This window comes from Helianthus annuus, chromosome 13, assembly GCF_002127325.2.
Source record: "Helianthus annuus cultivar XRQ/B chromosome 13, HanXRQr2.0-SUNRISE, whole genome shotgun sequence".
Taxonomy (NCBI): domain Eukaryota; kingdom Viridiplantae; phylum Streptophyta; class Magnoliopsida; order Asterales; family Asteraceae; genus Helianthus; species Helianthus annuus.
Genome location: NC_035445.2, coordinates 28,173,496 through 28,192,799, shown reverse-complemented (window position 1 = coordinate 28,192,799; position 19,304 = coordinate 28,173,496). Strand labels below are relative to the sequence as shown.

The 19,304-nt window shown below is 35.9% G+C and overlaps 2 protein-coding genes and 1 pseudogene across 2 annotated transcripts; all 3 read right to left on the bottom strand.

Annotated features, from left to right (window-relative positions):
* Positions 1 to 785: 785 nt before the first annotated feature.
* Positions 786 to 1,465, bottom strand: LOC110897611 (histone H2B). The gene has a single exon (XM_022144370.2). The coding sequence runs from the start codon at positions 1,394 to 1,396 to the stop codon at positions 971 to 973; it is 426 nt and encodes a 141-aa protein (XP_022000062.1). The 5' UTR covers positions 1,397 to 1,465; the 3' UTR covers positions 786 to 970.
* A 1,107-nt stretch (positions 1,466 to 2,572) lies between these two features.
* LOC110902527 lies at positions 2,573 to 4,633 on the bottom strand (annotated as a pseudogene).
* Positions 4,634 to 8,690: 4,057 nt separating this feature from the next.
* LOC110897613 lies at positions 8,691 to 9,295 on the bottom strand. The gene has a single exon (XM_022144371.2). It carries the CDS (start codon positions 9,193 to 9,195, stop codon positions 8,881 to 8,883), a length of 315 nt encoding a protein of 104 aa, XP_022000063.1. The 5' UTR covers positions 9,196 to 9,295; the 3' UTR covers positions 8,691 to 8,880.
* Between the last annotated feature and the right edge of the window lie 10,009 nt (positions 9,296 to 19,304).

The following is a 19,304-nucleotide window of genomic DNA, read 5'->3' as shown; positions in this document are numbered from 1 at the left end:
GAGTATTTGTCATAAGACGTATTCAACCTGAACAAAAAGAAATTAAAGTTCATATATATATATGGTGCATTAAACTTTTATTAAGTTATCGCGTAATTTCACTTCCAATATTTCAATCTAAAATGTATGAAAAAGTAGGCAACTCTTTTTTTAAATATATATGAAATTTCCTACCACAAAATTTACGGGTGACATACATTCAACTTTCCCAATGCAATAATTCCTACACACCCATATAAAAAAGATTCAAAATTGAAATCAGACCTTAAGAATAAGCTTTAATGGCGTTTCATATTATAAGGTTTGAAAAAAAAAATCTAAACCTCCAAGTTTGAGCTGTAATCCAAGAGTGACTTAACATGTTTTCTAGCATAAGATTCTGTGACAATATAAAGAGGGCTTCGTTGTAGGTTTTTATACCTGTTGAATAATTTAATCAACGATGCAGCCAAGTCCACAACAGCTTCTTCATCTATTTTCACCAATAACTCTTCTTCATCCTCCACAAAACTGTATCATGTCCCAACTGGATTATCCTAATCTACTTATACATACATCTTTCTGAGCCATGTGGAGTTTCTTGGGTTCAAATAATGATCCAATGGCCCCATCTCAGGCTATTTAACCCATGAACCACCCTGCATTTCACTGAGCACCAAAAACAAAACAAAACAAAAAATCAGTTCTAGTTTATACAGATTTTATCTAAATAGATGAAGGAGCCTCCTTTTGAGCTTGCATTGTAACTAAACAACAAATACATTAGTTATTAATGCAATGGATACTAACAAATCATGAAATAGAGCCTGAAGTCCTTGACAAGGGTGATATCATACTAAAGAGAGTTTACTTTGATACAAAAAGATGAAACATAATTGACTATCTACTCAAACAAGATCAGTTCAGACAATCTATCTATGCAATTTTAGAACAAATGTCTTGCTAAAGCACTAACATTTTGAAACCCACCCTAAGAGCTGGTAAACTTTGTGACCGCCTTTGTGCCTTCAGAAACAGCATGTTTGGCCAATTCACCCGGAAGAACAAGTCGCACGGCAGTCTGGATCTCACGTGAGGTGATGGTGGGCTTCTTGTTGTACCTTGCAAGCCTCGAACTCTCCTGAGCGAGTTTCTCGAAGATATCGTTGATGAAACTGTTCATGATTCCCATGGCCTTGCTGGAGATTCCGATGTCAGGATGCACCTGCTTCAACACCTTGAAGATGTAGATCTTGTATGTCTCCACGCTCTTCTTCGTTCTCTTCTTCTTCTTGTCCCCGGCGGCAGCTCCGGCTTCTTTCGGCAGTTTCTTGCCGGCCTTTGGCTTCTTCTCCGCCGGTGCTTTTTCTTCTGCCGGCTTCTTCTCAGCGGGTTTCTTCTCTGCCTTTGGTGCCATTGAGGGAAATTGAAATTGAAATTGAAATTCTAGGGGTTGAAATTTGGGGGTGTTTGATCGACTGAAAGAGGTTAGGGGCATCGGTTATTTATGAGAGGTGAATGTGTTTTTATTGGATGATTGGGTTGTTTTGCGGATCGATGACGTGGCATGAGAATGGACGGTTGTTATTGTCCAGATTCATTGTGACTTGTAAGTATATTGTAATTTTCTCATCTCCTATTCTCCCATCAACCACCAAACGGAAATCATCCTATTTTGCAATGTTTTAAAAACCGGTTTTTAAATCAAATCGAATTAGGCTAAAAAATGGTTCAACCGGTTGAATCAGGTTGTACCGAGTATTTCAACCGGGTTGACTACCTAACTTTATAATTTCATCAATTACAACATCAACTCAAAAATTAATCCAAAAATGCATGATTACATATTAAAAGATGATCCAAATGTAAATCTATAACAAAAAAATTATCCAAAAGATAATTGAAAATTATTCAATTTTCCAACAAGCTCTTTTAAATAAAAGTGTATGATATGTTTAAGTCATCTGAGTGTTGAATACACCAAGTTTACGATCGCATAAAAGATGAAATTCACTATTATTGTTATCCCCATCAACTAGAGGATAACTATTTTCGTTTCACACAATATTAAATAAGAACTTTTAGTTACGAATAATCATAATATATAAACATTACGTAAGATAAGTAACATATATAATAAAAATAAGTAATAACCCAAACTAAAATAACACTGGGTCGGTACCGGTATTACGTTTCAAACCGGTATACCGGATTTTACCGCCGGTACAAACCTTATGCCGTTTCACTTATTTACCCGGGTGTTTCGTACCGGATTTACATCTGGAAACAGTAATACTGGTATAACCGGCTGGTATTTACCGGTTTTTAAAACATTGCTATTTTGCATTACAACACATTTCACACTAACATTTTAGTTAAAAAAACGCTATTAAAGAATAAGGTGTTTGATTGAATAATATTTACGTCACTCAGCACGTTTTAATGAGATATTGATTATCGTTATATTATATTAGATGTCAAAACTCCTACCGTTAATATATTAGCTTAATATATTGGTGACGCATTCTTTGTTATATCACTTTAAAAGAAGGAAACGACAAACTATTTCAATAAAGGACTAATATAACGGTTCGAGTGGGTGAACGATAACCTATAATTAATATTTTCCAAAATAAATATTTGACTATAACCTATTGTTGCCTTTAGAAACCAGTAATGACGTTTGATGTGTTTTTGATGATTATATAAATTTTTGTTTGATGTTCTTTTGTCTCAATGACCCGATCGGACCCGCTATGAACCAATTTTTTATATAGCTAGGGGCCTAAAATCTTTAAAAGTATTCCGCAGCCCGAGCAAAAATTTCCTGGTTCCGTCACTTTCTCCAACCCGTTTTATTCACAAATGCTGGTGGTGAGTGTTTACCAACATTTTTTCTTTTATCCATATTTGCACCTCCATTTATAAGTATTGTTGTAATTCCCGCATAATTTAAAGAATCCGCTATTTGCATTGCGGTCACACCATTCTTGGTTCTCGCTTTTACATCAACACCTTTCTTCACTAGCAACTCAAGAACATCCACATTGCCCGATTCGACCGCGCGATGCAACGCAGTGTACCCGTCTCCATCTCGTGCGTCAAGATTGACACCCTTCTCTATCAAGAGTCGGACCACGTCCGTGTAGCCATTGAATGATGCTCGGTGTAAAGCGGTCCATCTGTGTTGTCCAGCTTGTTAATAGCGGCTCCAGCTTCAACGATCCTGTTGACAGTTCTCACTTCGCCTTTTCTTGTGGCTAGACATAACCGGTCGCCCAGCCCAAGCACGTCAAAGAGCCTTGTGTGTCCATGCTCCTTTGCCAAGTCCTAAGCAGTTTTTCCTAATCGGTTTCGGATGTTCTTCTTAGCTCCTTTAAGTAATAGAGGCATGACCATGTTTTCGTCCCTGTGAGTTGAAGCTATATGCAATGGAGTCTCGTTGTCGGATAAGTTTGCGACATCAGGATTTGCTTCGGCGGTCAGCAGTACTCGAGCACAGTCTCATCTCCGCTCCTTCATTGCTAGGTGTAAAGCGGTGTTCTCATCTTTTGTAACCGCATTCACGTTAGCTCCTTTTAGTAAAAGGAGCTTCAGAACATCCATATGGCCTCCACCAGTAGCAAGATGGAGCGGGCCCCATGTGGATAACTCTGACCTCTCAGTGTTAGCTTGATGAGCTAGTAATAGCCAACAATCAAGCTATCACCTAAGGCGGTTGCATCCTCAAGTGGACTTGTTCCCGACCGACTCCTAGCCTCAACATCTGGCTCGAATTCGAGTAGCAATTGGAGCAGGTCGGGTCGGCCTTGTGAAATCGCCAAGTGGAGTACGTTTGACCTTCTTCATCAACCGAGTCAACAGTTTTCCAACCCGGGTCACTCTTTTGAGTCTTTTCTAACACGTCCCTTATTTCATCCATGGGCCCATTATTGACAAGTCTAGTTATCACTATCGAGCCCACAAACATGACCTTAATACCACTATCAACAAGCACTTGCTTCTTTCTTGTAGTAAACCAATCAATAGGCACCGAATCATAGGTTGATGACGGGTTTTTAATGTGGCTCCAGGAAGGAACCACCACGCTATGTAACAAAAACGAATCGTCAATGACCCCGGAAGACTAGAACTTGGAGGGAAGTCATAGGTGATCTCTACGGTTACCGTTGTTAGTGGAGATATAATCCCAGCTTTGTTCATTGGTTGCAACTGGAAAGCTACTGGCATTGTGTACATAACGTTTCTCAAAGTGAGTCGACCTTTGACCTTGTTTGAGTCGTATTGCAACCACATTAGATGCCTCTCAGCTTATCAAACGGTCCATGATATTCCCTTAAGACGCTCGTACGGGTTGCCTTCATTGCGCTTTCTTTGTTCGAGTAGAAAACCAAAAAAAGAAGAAAGATTTATGAACAAATGTGGATCCGTACGTATGTAAATAAGTAGGCTAAAAGAGTGCCGCCCATCACCAGGGACTTCCAAATGGTGGTGGTGTTAATAACAATGTTGAATTGTTGTATTATTGGTACCTTTTCTCTCTGTGTCACTTTCATTATTGTGTTGTATCCCCTTGGTACTATGCAAAAACTTTTTATTCTAGACAAAATACACATCACGATTGTTATATTCCTTCGGTCTAAAAATGAAACACTTTTTCTGTAACTTAGGGTGTAAGGGGCACTCCTCTAAGTGGGGAGTGACCTCTCTTACCCACAGCCAATCAGTACGCGCCACGTCAACTCCTCACTTAACTTCTCCCACACTATCAATTTGATGACGACACTCCTCTCTTGGGGGACTTGTTTTTTTATTTTTTTAATTAAGTTGAAAAAAATCCAAAAAGAAAATAACTTGATTGGTTGAAAATCTGGTGGACCACCCTCTCCCTCTCTCCCTTCATGCGATAACTAGTCGCCGAAATCCATCCCCTCCATGCGGTGAAAGATGATGGCGGCACCTCCTCCCCGCGCGGCATCTCGTCCCCGACCCCATTCACCGAGTACGCCCCGGACACCCTTAACTAAATTGTAATCTGGTCATTTTTTAGATATACATACCTCTTACCAAGTAATTGACTGAAAAATCTCAAATATCGTTGAGGAAGATATCGTTGATCTTCTGACCAGCTAAATATCTACAATAGAGGTTTTAATGAGCAAGTTTCTTGTAGTTCGATCCAGTGGCGGACCCAAAAGTTATTTGATAGTGACGGACCCAGAAATTATTTGATGAGGGTTCAGATGAGGTTTCAACCATATTTTCAATGGGTGCGTTCGAGTTTTTTTTGCCTAAAATATACACTAATTTTTTTTTTCAAGGAGTGCAGCCGCCCACCTTGGCCAACGGTGAGTCCGCCCCTGGTTCGATCTTACAAACTGTCGCAGGTAGGGTAGATTAAGTTTTATGACGCTACATTTGAAAAGTTCTATTTTAGGCAGCCAACAATTCAATTCCTTGGTAATTAATATAGTTGGGTTAGTCGCTGTGAGGTGCCGGTCGACATCTATTTGGGTTCAATACACCAACCGAAAGAAATACGCTCAAAAGAATATCGATACATTTTTTACATAGACTGAAAACCATAAAAATAAATTTAATTGGACAGTGGGACGGACTGATTTTAAATTAAATGTGAATGGAAATGTAAGCGTCATCTTAAATAAAAGGAACTTAAAACTAAAACATTATCATCTAATACTAATAAAAGACTCTATTTAATGCCACATGTCATTCTCTCTATTAATTCATTAATAATATTATAAAATTTTATAATAATATTATTTATTAATTAATTTATAATTAATATCGAATACTAATTTATTATTAAAAAATATATAGTTGTCACTAATTTAAAACCTATTGTTATTTTAATACTTCTTAAACGATATATTAATTTATTAAGAAATAGTAATCATTTTGTCTTTTGTAAATCTTTTCATAGTAAATTTTAAGATTTTTTTTTGGTTACAAACTTTGTTTTATTTTTTTTTACCACAAAAGTTAAATTAGTTCGGTTATCTTTATTAGTTTATGTTTTACGTTTTTTTCTATAAATTTGGTCATCGTTCATTTTCTACTTAGCACGGTGTTTGGTTGTTACATTTGGTCCATTATTTATTTATTTATTTTTTTGTTCGGTTGTTACTTAGCATATTGTTTGGTGGTCATATTTGGCCACTCGGGTTCCAATACGTGTTGGTACAAATTCGACTTCGGCTACGTATTACGTCACGTGAGTTACTTGCTAATTCATTTTTTTATTTTATGCTTTTTAAAGTTTTGATCGTCGTTTAGTTGCTATTTAGCATGACTTTACACCCCTCGTACCCCTAACGTTGGTATTACGGTTTTACGACACCGCACCGCAACGCGAGGGCTTAAGACTAGTTATACATAAAGAAAAGTAAAAAAATATAAATAATAAGGTTCAGAAAACTGAGAAAAGTAAAAAAATAAAAATAATAAAGTTCAGAAAGGTAAAGACACAAGTACGCCGAAACGTAGATCAACTGAAAACGTACATAGTAATAAGCATATGAACATATTATATTTGACCAAACTCATTTACGGTAATATTTACGCCGATACGTAAATTAACTTGAATTTATAACGACACGTACATGAAAATAAATACGTAAAACTCGATTATCAACTCTTTAGAAAGTTAGGGTTGAGAATAAATACGAAGAATTAAGTAATAAACCCACTAACAATTAGCTACTGACCCACTAACCTAACATGAACTAACAACTAAAACAACAAGGAAATATGAAAACTATAAATGAAATAGACAAGTGCAGCAGTAACAATGTAACATAACCCGTGTTGCACTGTTGTGTGGGTTGGTTCGTATCATTAGTTCAAACCAAGGTTTAAAAGAACGGAAACGAGTTTCGAGGCGTTTTCCCTTCGCCTCACGAGGCGTAAGCCTCGAGGCGAAACGAGGCGTAAGGCCGAGGCGGTATTAATAAATAAATGTAAAAATTATATATATTATAAAAATAATAATACTAACTAATTTCGTCATCAGATTCATCAAAAACACACTTAAAAAAGACATGAAATGCTTCAAATTGACACAAAAAGTCAAAAACATCAAAAACAACTATCAAAATCCCCTGAGGCGCAGCTTTCTAAGCGCCTCAGCCCCTCTGAGACGCATATACATTAAAAACACAATGAGGCGCCTCAGACTCGTTTTTTGTCCGTTTTGCCTCGAGATGCGCCTTGAGGCGCACGCCTTACGTTTTTTAAAACCATGGTTCAAACCATAATCTAACATGTTGATGAACAGGATCTTTAATTAAAAATATCGTTTGGAAACTAATCAACTAAACTGTCTACAGAACAAAAGCATCGATTTCTCATCGAATCCCAAAAATTCATAATTCATAAACAAATTCAACAAAATGCAGGTCTATGCAAATTGACAATAGCAAGCACATGAACTAGAAGATCAGTTAATACACAAAAACACCTAGTAAAATTAACTTGCAGACACATCATTGCATCAAATATAAGTCAACCTTGACAAATATATCTAGAATTTAAGCAATATAATTAGAAAAGTAGATCATTGACTAAAAACATATAAGAGCACGTCATATCTTTGGAATTTGACATTCAACAGAAACCGACACGATTACCAACATACAAACAAGTAAATTTTCAGAATAAACTACCTAACAACTGAGAATCAAACAATCAATTGGATTTGTCAGATACAAAAACACAGGGTTAAAGTAACTTTCAGGAACTTTTGAAGAGAGATAAACGCATCAAATTTAAAACAAACGAAGTACGACAATCATATCTGGATTTTAGACATTATTAGAATACTAGGTCATTGATCAAAAACACATATGAACACATCATATCTACAGAATTTCACAGTTAGTTAACAAAAATCGAATCAATCTCCAACACACAAACACGTAAAACTTTAGGATAATCTACCAGACGACCGCGAATCAAACAACTAATCAAATTCATCAGATGTAAATCAAAGGTGAAATCGAGGCGATTCACCGATAATATCCGGAATTTGAACAATTATTATTCAAAAACTAGGCCATCAATCAAAAAAACATAAGAACACATATAAGAACAAGTAAAATTTAGGCGATATTACCAGATGACTGAGAATCTAACAATCAATTGTAAAATAGAAGCAATACGGCGATCACATCCGAAACTTAAACAATTATTATTCAAAAACCAGATCAACTAAGTCTCACATTAACACATCTTATCTTCAGAAACCGAACAAACATTCAACAAAAATCAACTCAATCTCCAACACACAAACAACTAAAACTTTAGGCAAAATAACCAGATGACTGAAAATCAAACAATCAGTCGTAAAATCAAAGTAAACACAACAATCACATCCAGAAATTACACATGATTATTATTAGAAAACTAGGTCATCCATCAAAAAGACATCACATCTTCAGAATTCAACATTCAACAGAAATTGACTCAATCTCCACCATACGAACTAAAATTAGATAAAATTACCAGACGAAAGATAATCAGAATAATAAATTGTAAAAGAGAACTAACACGACGATCATATCCGAAATGTAAACAACTATTATTAAAAAAAAAAAAAAAATAGAACACATATATGAACACATCATATCTTCAGAAACTTAACATTCAGACATCCAATCAACGGAAATTAACTCAATCTCCACCACACAAGCAAGTAAAATTACGTCAATAGTATTATTGGAAAAACTAGGTCATTCATCAAAAACATATATGAACATATCATATCTTCAAAAACTTAACATTCAGTCAACAGAAATCAACTCGATCTCCCACAACAAACAAGTAAAATTAGGTAAAATTTTTACCAGATGCTTCTTCGTCAACAAACACTCAATCAATCAATCACTCAGATCCGTCAGATCCAGACGCAGAACTCCTTTGCGCTTCGAGCCGTTCGATCGCCTTCTGGTGCGCCCAAGTTTCAAGCGTTAGATCTGGTTTAGCGTTGAGTCCGACGCCTAGGATGACGATTGTGAGGAAGCTGGTGACGTAGCACGGTAGCTCCCAATCCTCCCATTTACGTGACTGGCCTGGTGGAGGAGGTGTGCGGTTTAAGAAGTAGCCGTTAGGTCGGACCTGGTGGCCCGGGGTGGTCCACCGACTGGTGGCGGAGCCGCTAAAATGGCGGATGGCGGTGGTTAGACGTGATCGGAACATGCCTGCGACGGTGTAGGGTTTTGGGGTGGAGACTGGAGAGGCTGATTGATGAGACCACTGATTGGTTTATGGATTGGATCTAATTTCGGTTGGTGAACGACGTCGTTTTTTGTGTTTTACGAATGGGGAAGGCTTACTTTTCACAAAGAGTTAAATATCTTAGTTAAAATTTGTGTAAAATGATATCTTAGTTTTAAATGATTAAATACTTTTTTTAATAATTATTTTTTTAATATTTTATCTATTATTAATTTGATCTTTTAATAATAAATGGTAATAGATCATTCTTAGGTATTTGTTTTCGTATTTTTTATTAGTAATATTTTATTTAGCATTCATTTTGATTTTTTACTAGTTTATAGACCCGTGTATAATACGGGTTCAAGGATATAAATTATATAACTTAATAATGTATGCATAATTTATTTCGCAATTTGCTTATATATATGACCTAGATGTTTACTTTTTTTCAAACAAATATCGCAAACATATGATAGTCATACCATATTTAACCGTGACTAAAATCATTTCAATTAATAATTTTCAAACCTATTTCCTTGATTACAGAAAATTATTTGCCTTTTCAAATTATTTTGCATGTTTTTTAATTTTTTAGCTCATGAAACACTTTTTATAAATATATATAATCATTTATTACAAGTTGACATTAAGGCACGACCATAAATAAAGTTTCATATCTACTACCTCTATTACCTCTCAAGTTGTATGTATGAAAATAATTTAGCTATATAAATTTGTGCATACATTATTAAATGATATATTTTCTTATACTCAAACCCGTGTAATACATAAGTTAATAACCTATTACTCAAACCCGTGTAATTCACAACAAAATTTTGAATAAAACTTATATCGAACATAGATTAAATTAAATATGTTGCAACACTATACCTATAATTTTGATAAAATATAATATTTAAAAGTTATAAGAGAAAAATATAGGTTGAAAATTAATTGTATTAAAAACCCCTTCCCTAAAACCCCCACCTGTATATAATTGTTACTTCGAAAGCTTATAATTTAATAGTTAAAAAAATACAAAAAGAAAAAAGTTAAAACATTAAATAAGATAAAATAGATAAACAATTATTTTGATTTTAATGATAAGAAGTCTATATATATTATAAAAGATTGTGTATTCGGTTTTAATTATAAGAAGTCAATATAAATTATAAAATATTGTGTTTAACGATTTGATGATCATTCTATAAAAAAAACTCATGATTACTTTTTATATACTAAAGTGAAAATATTACCTTTTATATATAAAAGTGAAAATGTAAGATATGAATGATTATAAATGTGATCTTGGAAAATTTAAATATAAAAAAATAAAATAATAATAAAAATATAACAAAACTTAACAAAAAAAATCGATACCCGAAAACAGACATCGATACCAGCACCGATGTTCGAACGGTATCGATTGGTTTAAATTGTCAACAAAACTAAAAAAATTAATACATACCGCTACCGATGTTCAGTTTGGTACGGTATGGTAGAGATAGTATCTTATTTTATAGAAAACAAAAACAATAAAAATAAATATCGCTACCGATACAAATGTTGTTCAATTAATTTTGGTTCGGATTCATACGATAGCGACACAATAGTTGTTTTCAATAAAGTTTATATAGAAATGTTTAAACAAATAAACATAATGCAAACCAACCGAAGCGATATCAAAAGAACTACATTGGTACCGGTATTGATATTGATATTCTTTATTATTATTTTCGATCGATGTAAGGTTTTCTCTACTATAGCGAGTGTCGGTAGCGTAACGAACCGAACATATACCAAATGAATTCCCGCCGCAAAACGCGGGGAAAAATCGCTAGTTATTCTTAAAAGTAAATGACTTTTTTTTGAGTAGTTGTGTTTTAGTAGTTATAATCATTTGAGTTTAAAATCGTGTTTTAGTAGTTTTAATCATTTGAGTTCAAAATCAAAGTAGTTCTAATCATTTGAGTTTAAAATCGTGTTTTAGTAGTTTTAATCATTTGAGTTCAAAATTAAAATGTTTAACGCCCTAAGTCCCTAGACATTTTTTTATGGGTAGCTAGGGTAAGTCAGATATCGTATCCACGAAGAGCATATGGTCAGTATCACACGACCTGTTCGATTAGTTAGACTATTTACAAAAAATATACAAAGTAATTATGAAGCTTGCTAATTTTCTTTAAAATTGTGTTTGAAAGTGTGAACCAACAATGTGATTCCAATTGGTTTGTAGAAAATGATTTAATGATGTTATTTGGAATGACGAATATCAAAACGGTTATTAAAATGGATTTGTGAACACTATTTAGAAAATAATCACACCCGGGTTTTGGATTATTAAGTATCTAGAGCTATCCAACATGAATGGTTTGATTATGTTATGAACACCAATGACGTCTTGAGTTTGTTAATTTGAAATCCTAATTTTAGACATCAACAATCATCTGTCATACGCAACCGGTGCAAGATAACCATCACAATATGAGACAATAGTATGCTTTATTAATCAAGAACAAAAACCAAACCCTAGCATAAATCACAACTTAATGGTAGCAATCATCTCTCAACGTCAATTTTGCAATAAAACTTAACAATTTCGAGTTCAAAGCAATACCAACAAATGATTCACACAATTTCAATCAAAGATTAACAAATGTTTGTATCAAACCAAAAAAAAAAAAAACCCTAGAAACTCACAATCTTTCACCCGGGGATGATCTTGGGAAATTAGCCACCTATTGTTTATGATTGATCTTCAAAATGTGATGGAATGAGATAATAGATCGAATGGAACCTTCAAAAATCTCTCCAAATCGCTTACGGAAGTCCAGAATGGAGTGTATGTAACTAGATATTCGAAATGGGTTCTTAACTAAAGTTTTCCCCAAATTCACGCTGGGGATCAGCGGTCTGGGTGTCTGGGACGCCGGTCTCTTAAGTCTTTATCCGATTTTCGCCGTTTAGCTCCGTTTTTCGCTCCTGTTCTTCCTAACTCCATTCCCAAGCTCCGTTAAGCTTCCAAAATACACCTTAAACATGTCAAGGCCTGCAAAATACAAACCATCTCAAAGTAGTGTATTCCAAAACTCAATTTCACACAAATCGGTAAAATTAAACACGTTAAGCTTTGGAAATTTACCAACCCATCACATCCCCACACTTATCATTTGTTTGCCCTCAATCAAATCTGCTTTTCACTTTCACGTGGGTCAAACAAGAGATACAATTCCTATTCTCGAGTTTCAAGTTAAGGTCTAAGGTCATACTCGGTTCATGATTCTTATAATTTTCAAAATATTTAGCGGTAAGTGATTAGTCACATAATTATGGTTACCCAAGATTAACTCGCCCGTGAAACTAACAAGTTATGCACATCCCTCACGATGTTCTCTCCACTCGGTTCAACAATTGGCTAATAGATAATACATTAGCACTTTTTAAGTAATCACTCAAACCGGTTAAAAGATGTACCCGCATATGCTTGCAACTCAATCATTCTCCACCACCGAACATAACAAGTCAAAAGGGCTTTGAAGGGTTGTAACGGGGCTAGGCTAAGGGTAGGAAATATGTTATTTTTAAAGTGGCTAAGGTGATGAAACTCGATTTTTATTACAAAGCGACTATTCTAAACACAACTAACTACCAACATCGAACTAGAAGGCAAACATTCTTCGCCTTTTATTCAAAAAACTATAAACACATGTTTTTGTATATTTCTCAACAATTTTCTGCTATTTCTCACAACGTTTTCTGTATTTTTTATTTTTTTCCGCATATAAAACATAAATATGCAAATAAATAAACCTACAATCGAATTTTCATCACACGGGTTTAAAAAGAAAAGGTTTACGATTGTGGGCTAAATGGGTTTGTCAAACGAAAGGTTTAGACTCAAAGTGGGTGACTAAGGGATTTGGGTAAGGATAGATAAATGGTTTTAAAGGAAAAGGTTCACCTGATGCTTTAATCATTCCTGTGCTTGTATTCGGTCTATGGTCTCAAATGTATCAAAAATTTAAAGTTCTACAATACACGATTAAAGGTCCACTCATACAAAAAAAATATATGCGCTTTGATGATGTAAAAGTGGCTTAAAATCTCACGTATAAAGGGTATGGTATGTGATATGCATAATATACTAGTTTCTTAAGCGGATTATTCTCAAATAACCACCCGCTAAATACCCGTCATGCTACTAACTTGAACTTGACCATCACAAAAGATCAAATGGGTTGTGTCATCCCTCATTGACTTAGTTACTTGTGCTTTTTAGATTGCTTCAAAGACAATTTTGAAAATTTTTTGAAATTTTCCCCCCATCCCCACACTTGAGGTTAACATTGTCCTCAATGTGTAGTGTTTCAATGAAAGGGGTCAAAAACGCAAACTTTTTCTCCCCATCCCCACACTTGAGGTAAACATTGTCCTCAATGTGTAAGAATGTAGCTTTTAAAACGCACAAGGGATGTGACAAGACCAACCTCCCAAAAGTTCACCCCGGTTAATAACATACAAATTGTAATGCCTGCGTCCCTAGACTTTTTGCTTTTGTCAATCTTAGTCTTTATACTATGTGAAACTTGACTCTTTTGATACTTTGTGAATCTTGATGCTATGAAACTTGAATCTTGTTGATACTTGATACCTAATTCTATGAAACTTGATTCTTAATACTAGATTCTTGATACTTGATTCTTAATGCTAGATTCTTGATACTTGATTCTTGAGACTAGATTCTTGATACTAAATTCTAGAGGCTTGATTCTTGATGCTTGATTCTTGATGCTTGATTCTTGACTCTTGAGACTCGTGAAACTTGAGACTTGGTTGAACGAGAGGCTAGAGGCTTGACACTTATGTAAACTTGAAAACTTGGAAAATTTTATGTTAATAATATACTCTTGTTATGTAATAATACTACACAATAATACGCAACGCTTAATCTAGCTCGCAAAACGAACCAAAGACGAAAAAGTTGCAAAACGGACTGGACTGTTCGAATGCACATCCTATCGGATGACCATCCGATCGGATGGCCATTCGACCGAACAACCATCTGATCCAGCTCCTTGCACCGCCTTACTCTCACTCTAACACTATAAATAGGACCTGTCACATCATTCATCACTGATGTGACAGTCCCCTCTGATCCAAGCGCACGCACTCCACTTTTCTTCCATTTTCCGGTGATTTTTGTAAGTTTTTTCTTAGATTCTTGTACAACCTTGATCATTACACAATTCTTTACACGATTCTTCATTGAAATCACACTTTTCACCATGAAATCACTAAGATTCGAGATCTTGAAGGTGACGTCATCATGGTGGTTTGTACAACCGACTGTGTGATGTCATTTCCGTCAAGTGTTAGCTCAGATCTAAGGATTTCTATGTGTTTTATCTTGAATCCTTGCTAAATCGGCACATTTTCAGCTAAACTCGTGTTATTCTTCAAACTTTCTTAACTTTTTACCTAAGATGGTGAAATCCGGACCCAAATGGACTGTAGACTTGATGATTAGTCTGGAGTCGGCTTGGGAATGGATTATCATCGCAGAAGATGACCGGATTACGGGTCAGGCATGAAACTCAGCCAAGAACAGCCGTCCAATCGAATGGGGTGATTCCCATCCGATCAGGCGAGCTGAACCTTGGTGAGCTTCCATTGTCTCGATACGTTACCATGTCGTCTCAGTCAAACTCAAACTTGGAAATTTACAACGTTTCAAGAGACGAGTACACCAAGGACGAACGACCATCCGATCGGACGGCCGTCCGATCGAATGATCGTCCGACCAGGTGGGCTAGCTCAGTAAACTCCAACACTTAAACTATTTTGAATCAGACCTTTGAATTTTGAAACTTACACTCGAATAGTCATTCGACCGAACGATCATCCGATCGAACGACTTGTATTTATGCTACAATGACAACTTCAAAAGTTAAACATTTTAGAAACTCACTTTTGGTTCGAATGACCATTCGATCGAATGACCATTCATCCAGATGGCCATCCGATCAGATGGTGGTCCGTTTGAATCTAATGAGTCATCCGACTGGATGGCCATCCGTCCGGATGGCCATCCGATCAGGGGACTGATCCGATGCTTGCACGATTCTCTTTATTCTGTCCAAACGATTAACATTTAAACTATAATCAGAGCTCCCTTTAATCCAAGTAGTAGGTGTTGATACTTAGCACCCGCTGTGAGTATACTCGATCCCTTTTTGTTTTAAACTTTTGGGATGAAACATGTATTCTATGAAACTTGAAACTATTTGAATCTAACTCTATCCTCTGTAAATGTGAAACTTGATACTTTTGGATTCTTGATTCTTGATTCTTTATGCTATGTGAACGTTTAATCCTTGTGTGTAGTTCCGCCTTAACAATAGTAGCGCTATAGGAAGATGCACCTCCCCATTATTCTTGGGGGTATTGTTAGGAGGATTCTATTTGCTTTCCTTGAGACTTGGGAAAGTGTTAAATGCATTGGGACACTTGGGCTATCATTTGGACTGCGTAAACTAGCATGGCTGAAACTATTTTTACTGTTTACATGATGGATATGAGTCTTTTTAGCTACTATGTTATATACTCAAACTTGTGTACTCGCAAATACTTTTGTATTGCAGGCTGATAGGATGCTGAATCAAGAAAACAATCTAGGAGTGATGCTTAGAAACGCACCTAGTCAATTCTAGAATTTTAAAATTTGATTTTGTGTGATGTATTTGGTACTTCAGGTTGTGGTTGATGTTTTAGACAATGCTATGTTGAAACTTGATTTAATCTATATTGAAATCTTTAGTGTTATGGAAACTTTTGAGCAATCTGAACGCTTAGTGCCGCACCCCGATGTTTCCGCCATCGGCTGGGTGTGACACAAATTACATTCCACTTATTAACTAAATAAAAATCAAAGAAAAGGAAACGAATGCACCTGGTTGTTTCTTGTTCCTCGTGTGGTCTTCATTCTTCGATAAAAATGGTCGTCTCACGAACATAATGTACCTACAAATCTAAATCCTTGTGTAGAAGCATGCTTCTCACAACCATCAACATCTGTTAGTTACTTGTTCTACCATTTTTACAAAAGATTTACCAAGCCATTTGTTACTTTAATTTGAATTTGTGGAAAATAATTTACACCAATAACAATAAACCTAACTCACTTTCGTAGGAATCACGGTTGCATTCAACTTATGCTACAAGCATTTTTAAACCTCCCTATAGCTCGGGAGGATGAGTAGGTCTCGTGAGGGTTATATAGGGAACACACCTACAACGTTCATTTAACTAGAAAATGGATAAGAAAAAAATAAAACAAATAATAATACAAACTATACAACAACCATACCTGATTTGCCTCTCATGGTGGTCTAAGTGAACATTTGTGTGACACCTGTGTCACTGTGACCGTCAAACAAATGCCAAACCAATGAAATTTTGTATTTCATACTTGGGAATTTGTGAAAATATGTGTATCATTTGCACATATCAATTCTTGTTCGATTTCGGGCTTTAAGTCGTTTTCTGGAAGGTTATACACGATCTGATGCGTAAATATAACCAGTTTAATGCAACAAACACTCCGGAATAGTGACATAGGCTTAACATACCTTAAATAACCTTTACATAACTTAGAAATAAGTTTTGGATGGTTTGGTATGCCGAAATCAAGTTTATTCGCTTACAGGGACTATTTGCGTCAACTTGCAAAAGTCTGCCGTTTCGTAAGACAACTTATAGTCCGGAACTTGATCATAAGTTAAACATACCATATATAACCTAAACATGGCTTAGAAATAAGCTTTGATAGGTTCGGTGTGTGAAAACATGCTTATATGATCTTACAGGGACTGAAAGTGTCAAAAGCGGCGTAAGTTTGCATTTTCGCGCATATCTTACGTTCTGGACACATCTGGACATCCAAAATTTTTGTACACACTAAAATATTTTTATTTTAGTGATCGCCATGCAAAAATTCCATTCGTCGCTTAATTTGGATCGTTTTCGCGTCCGTTCGAGTTTCGTCGTAAATAACCGAACAACGTGACCGTACGACCAAACGAACCGACATCCGAGATGTTTTTGAGCATGTTTTGAGTCCCCTATACTTTAACTTCATTTTAGAGCCTTGAAATGAGGTTAACGGGGTTTAAACGCATCGAAAAAGGCTTTAAACACGTGCAGGGACCATTTCTGCCATTTTTGAAACTTTGCTGAACCTGATACATGGTAGCGTAGCGCGAGCACCTACTGCCTATGCCGTCGCGCTACGCGAGCATCACATCTGGGCAGAAAGTGTGTTTTCAGCAACAGTTTGTAAATTCAGGGGCCAATCTTGCAATTTCTTTGTGTGGTAACCAAGTTACCACCTCTCCAAGGCTTTGCACCTGCTCCTAACAAATGTATGGTTGTGATTTCATGCTTAATGGCTAAGAAAAACAAGTGGAATGATCTTGTTAATCCACTACAACTATAAATAGCCATCAACTTTCATTCATTCCATGCTCATACCTCATTCTTCTCCTCTCTAATCTGCTTTGGAGCTCTCTTCTAAGCTTTTTGGGACTTGTCTTCTTTGTAGAAAAGATAGCAAGGACTATTGTGAGCCTTCTTTCATTCTTTTATTTGCTTTTTCCTTATGTAGTGCAGAAAGTCAAACGGTTTGGCCAACAGTTTGACTTTCGGTTTTGACCATCAATTGGTCAAGTCAAAGTTCAATTGAACTTTGACACGTGATTGTAATCACGATAGTTATAATCCTTCGCGATTATAACCGCTGATTACCACGTTATCTAGTTGTAGTGTCGAGTCAAAGTTTCGGTCAAAATGCGTTTTAGCACGCATTTTGCAAACGGAACTACTTTAGGGTATCAAAACACTTTGTTTTGATACCAAGTCAGTAGGTTAGACATGTTTTGACATGTCTAACTCGACACTATTAGTTTGTGCTTGTTTAGGGTCGTAAGATAAGCGGACTAAACAACCGCTTATACTCCCGAACCCGACCCGTTTGGTCGATCTTTGGATCCGACCAAGCTTAGTTAGTGATCATAATTGCATAGGGGATAACCACTGAGGTTATACCTTATGATCACGTAGGATCGGTTAGTCATTTGCTAGTTAGCTTGTATGCCCATAGGAAATGACCAAAATGCCCTTTTGAAGCTAAAATCCGTATTTTTGTCTATGTGAACACATTTTTGACAAGTAATCTGATTTAGTAACATGTTTAGGGATAATTGGGCATGTAAGACTTGACATAGCACATAGATTACCATCCGAACATAGTTTTACGCTAACGACGCCTTATAGTAGCTTATGTTACCATAATGTGTCGAAACGGGTCAAAAGCACTTAGGTAGGCCTTTCAATCAGAATGTAGGGTCTATTAAATCATACCATATGAGTTCAATTACTCATTTGATTTATAGAACCTCATTCTATCCTATCTCCCGATTTAGGTCCGGTTATTTACATAGTTACCTATATAGGGTGCCGTTTGATTCCCTGATCACTCTAGCTTTGCTTGGTTGTTGTTCAAGACTTCTAAGCACCCTCAGGTGAGTACATAGTCCCCTCTTTTACTGTTTTCAAACTGTTTTGGGGGTGGAACACATGTGCCTACTTGATACTTTCATGTTTCCCATGTTTTTATATCATATGCTTACTATGTTCAATAGTACATTATTAGTACACGATTTCATTATGTTTTGCTATGTATGTTCACTTAACATGCTAGCACATTGATTTCCATATACTACATTTTGTCGCATATGCTCATCCAGCATATGGACACATTGTTTTACATTTTGAACCGTTGTAGCCATTTGATCATTTGAACCGTTGTAACCATTTGATCATGTGAACCGTTTGTAATCATTTGACTATGTGAACCGTTAGTAACCGTTGCTTATGTGAACCGTTTGCAACCGTTGACTAGATGAACCGTTGGACTATATGAACCGTTTGTGACTACCTGACTATGTGAACCGTTTGTAACCATTGATTGACATGAACCGTTGAAACCTGTTTGAACCAATGGGATAGGGAAGTGATTAGGTAACGGGGCG

What these genes read in the sequence shown, in the direction of transcription:
- LOC110897613 (XM_022144371.2), bottom strand. Translation starts at nt 9,195, where the DNA reads ATGTTCCGATCACGTCTAACCACCGCCATCCGCCATTTTAGCGGCTCC.
- LOC110897611 (XM_022144370.2), bottom strand. Translation starts at nt 1,396, where the DNA reads ATGGCACCAAAGGCAGAGAAGAAACCCGCTGAGAAGAAGCCGGCAGAA.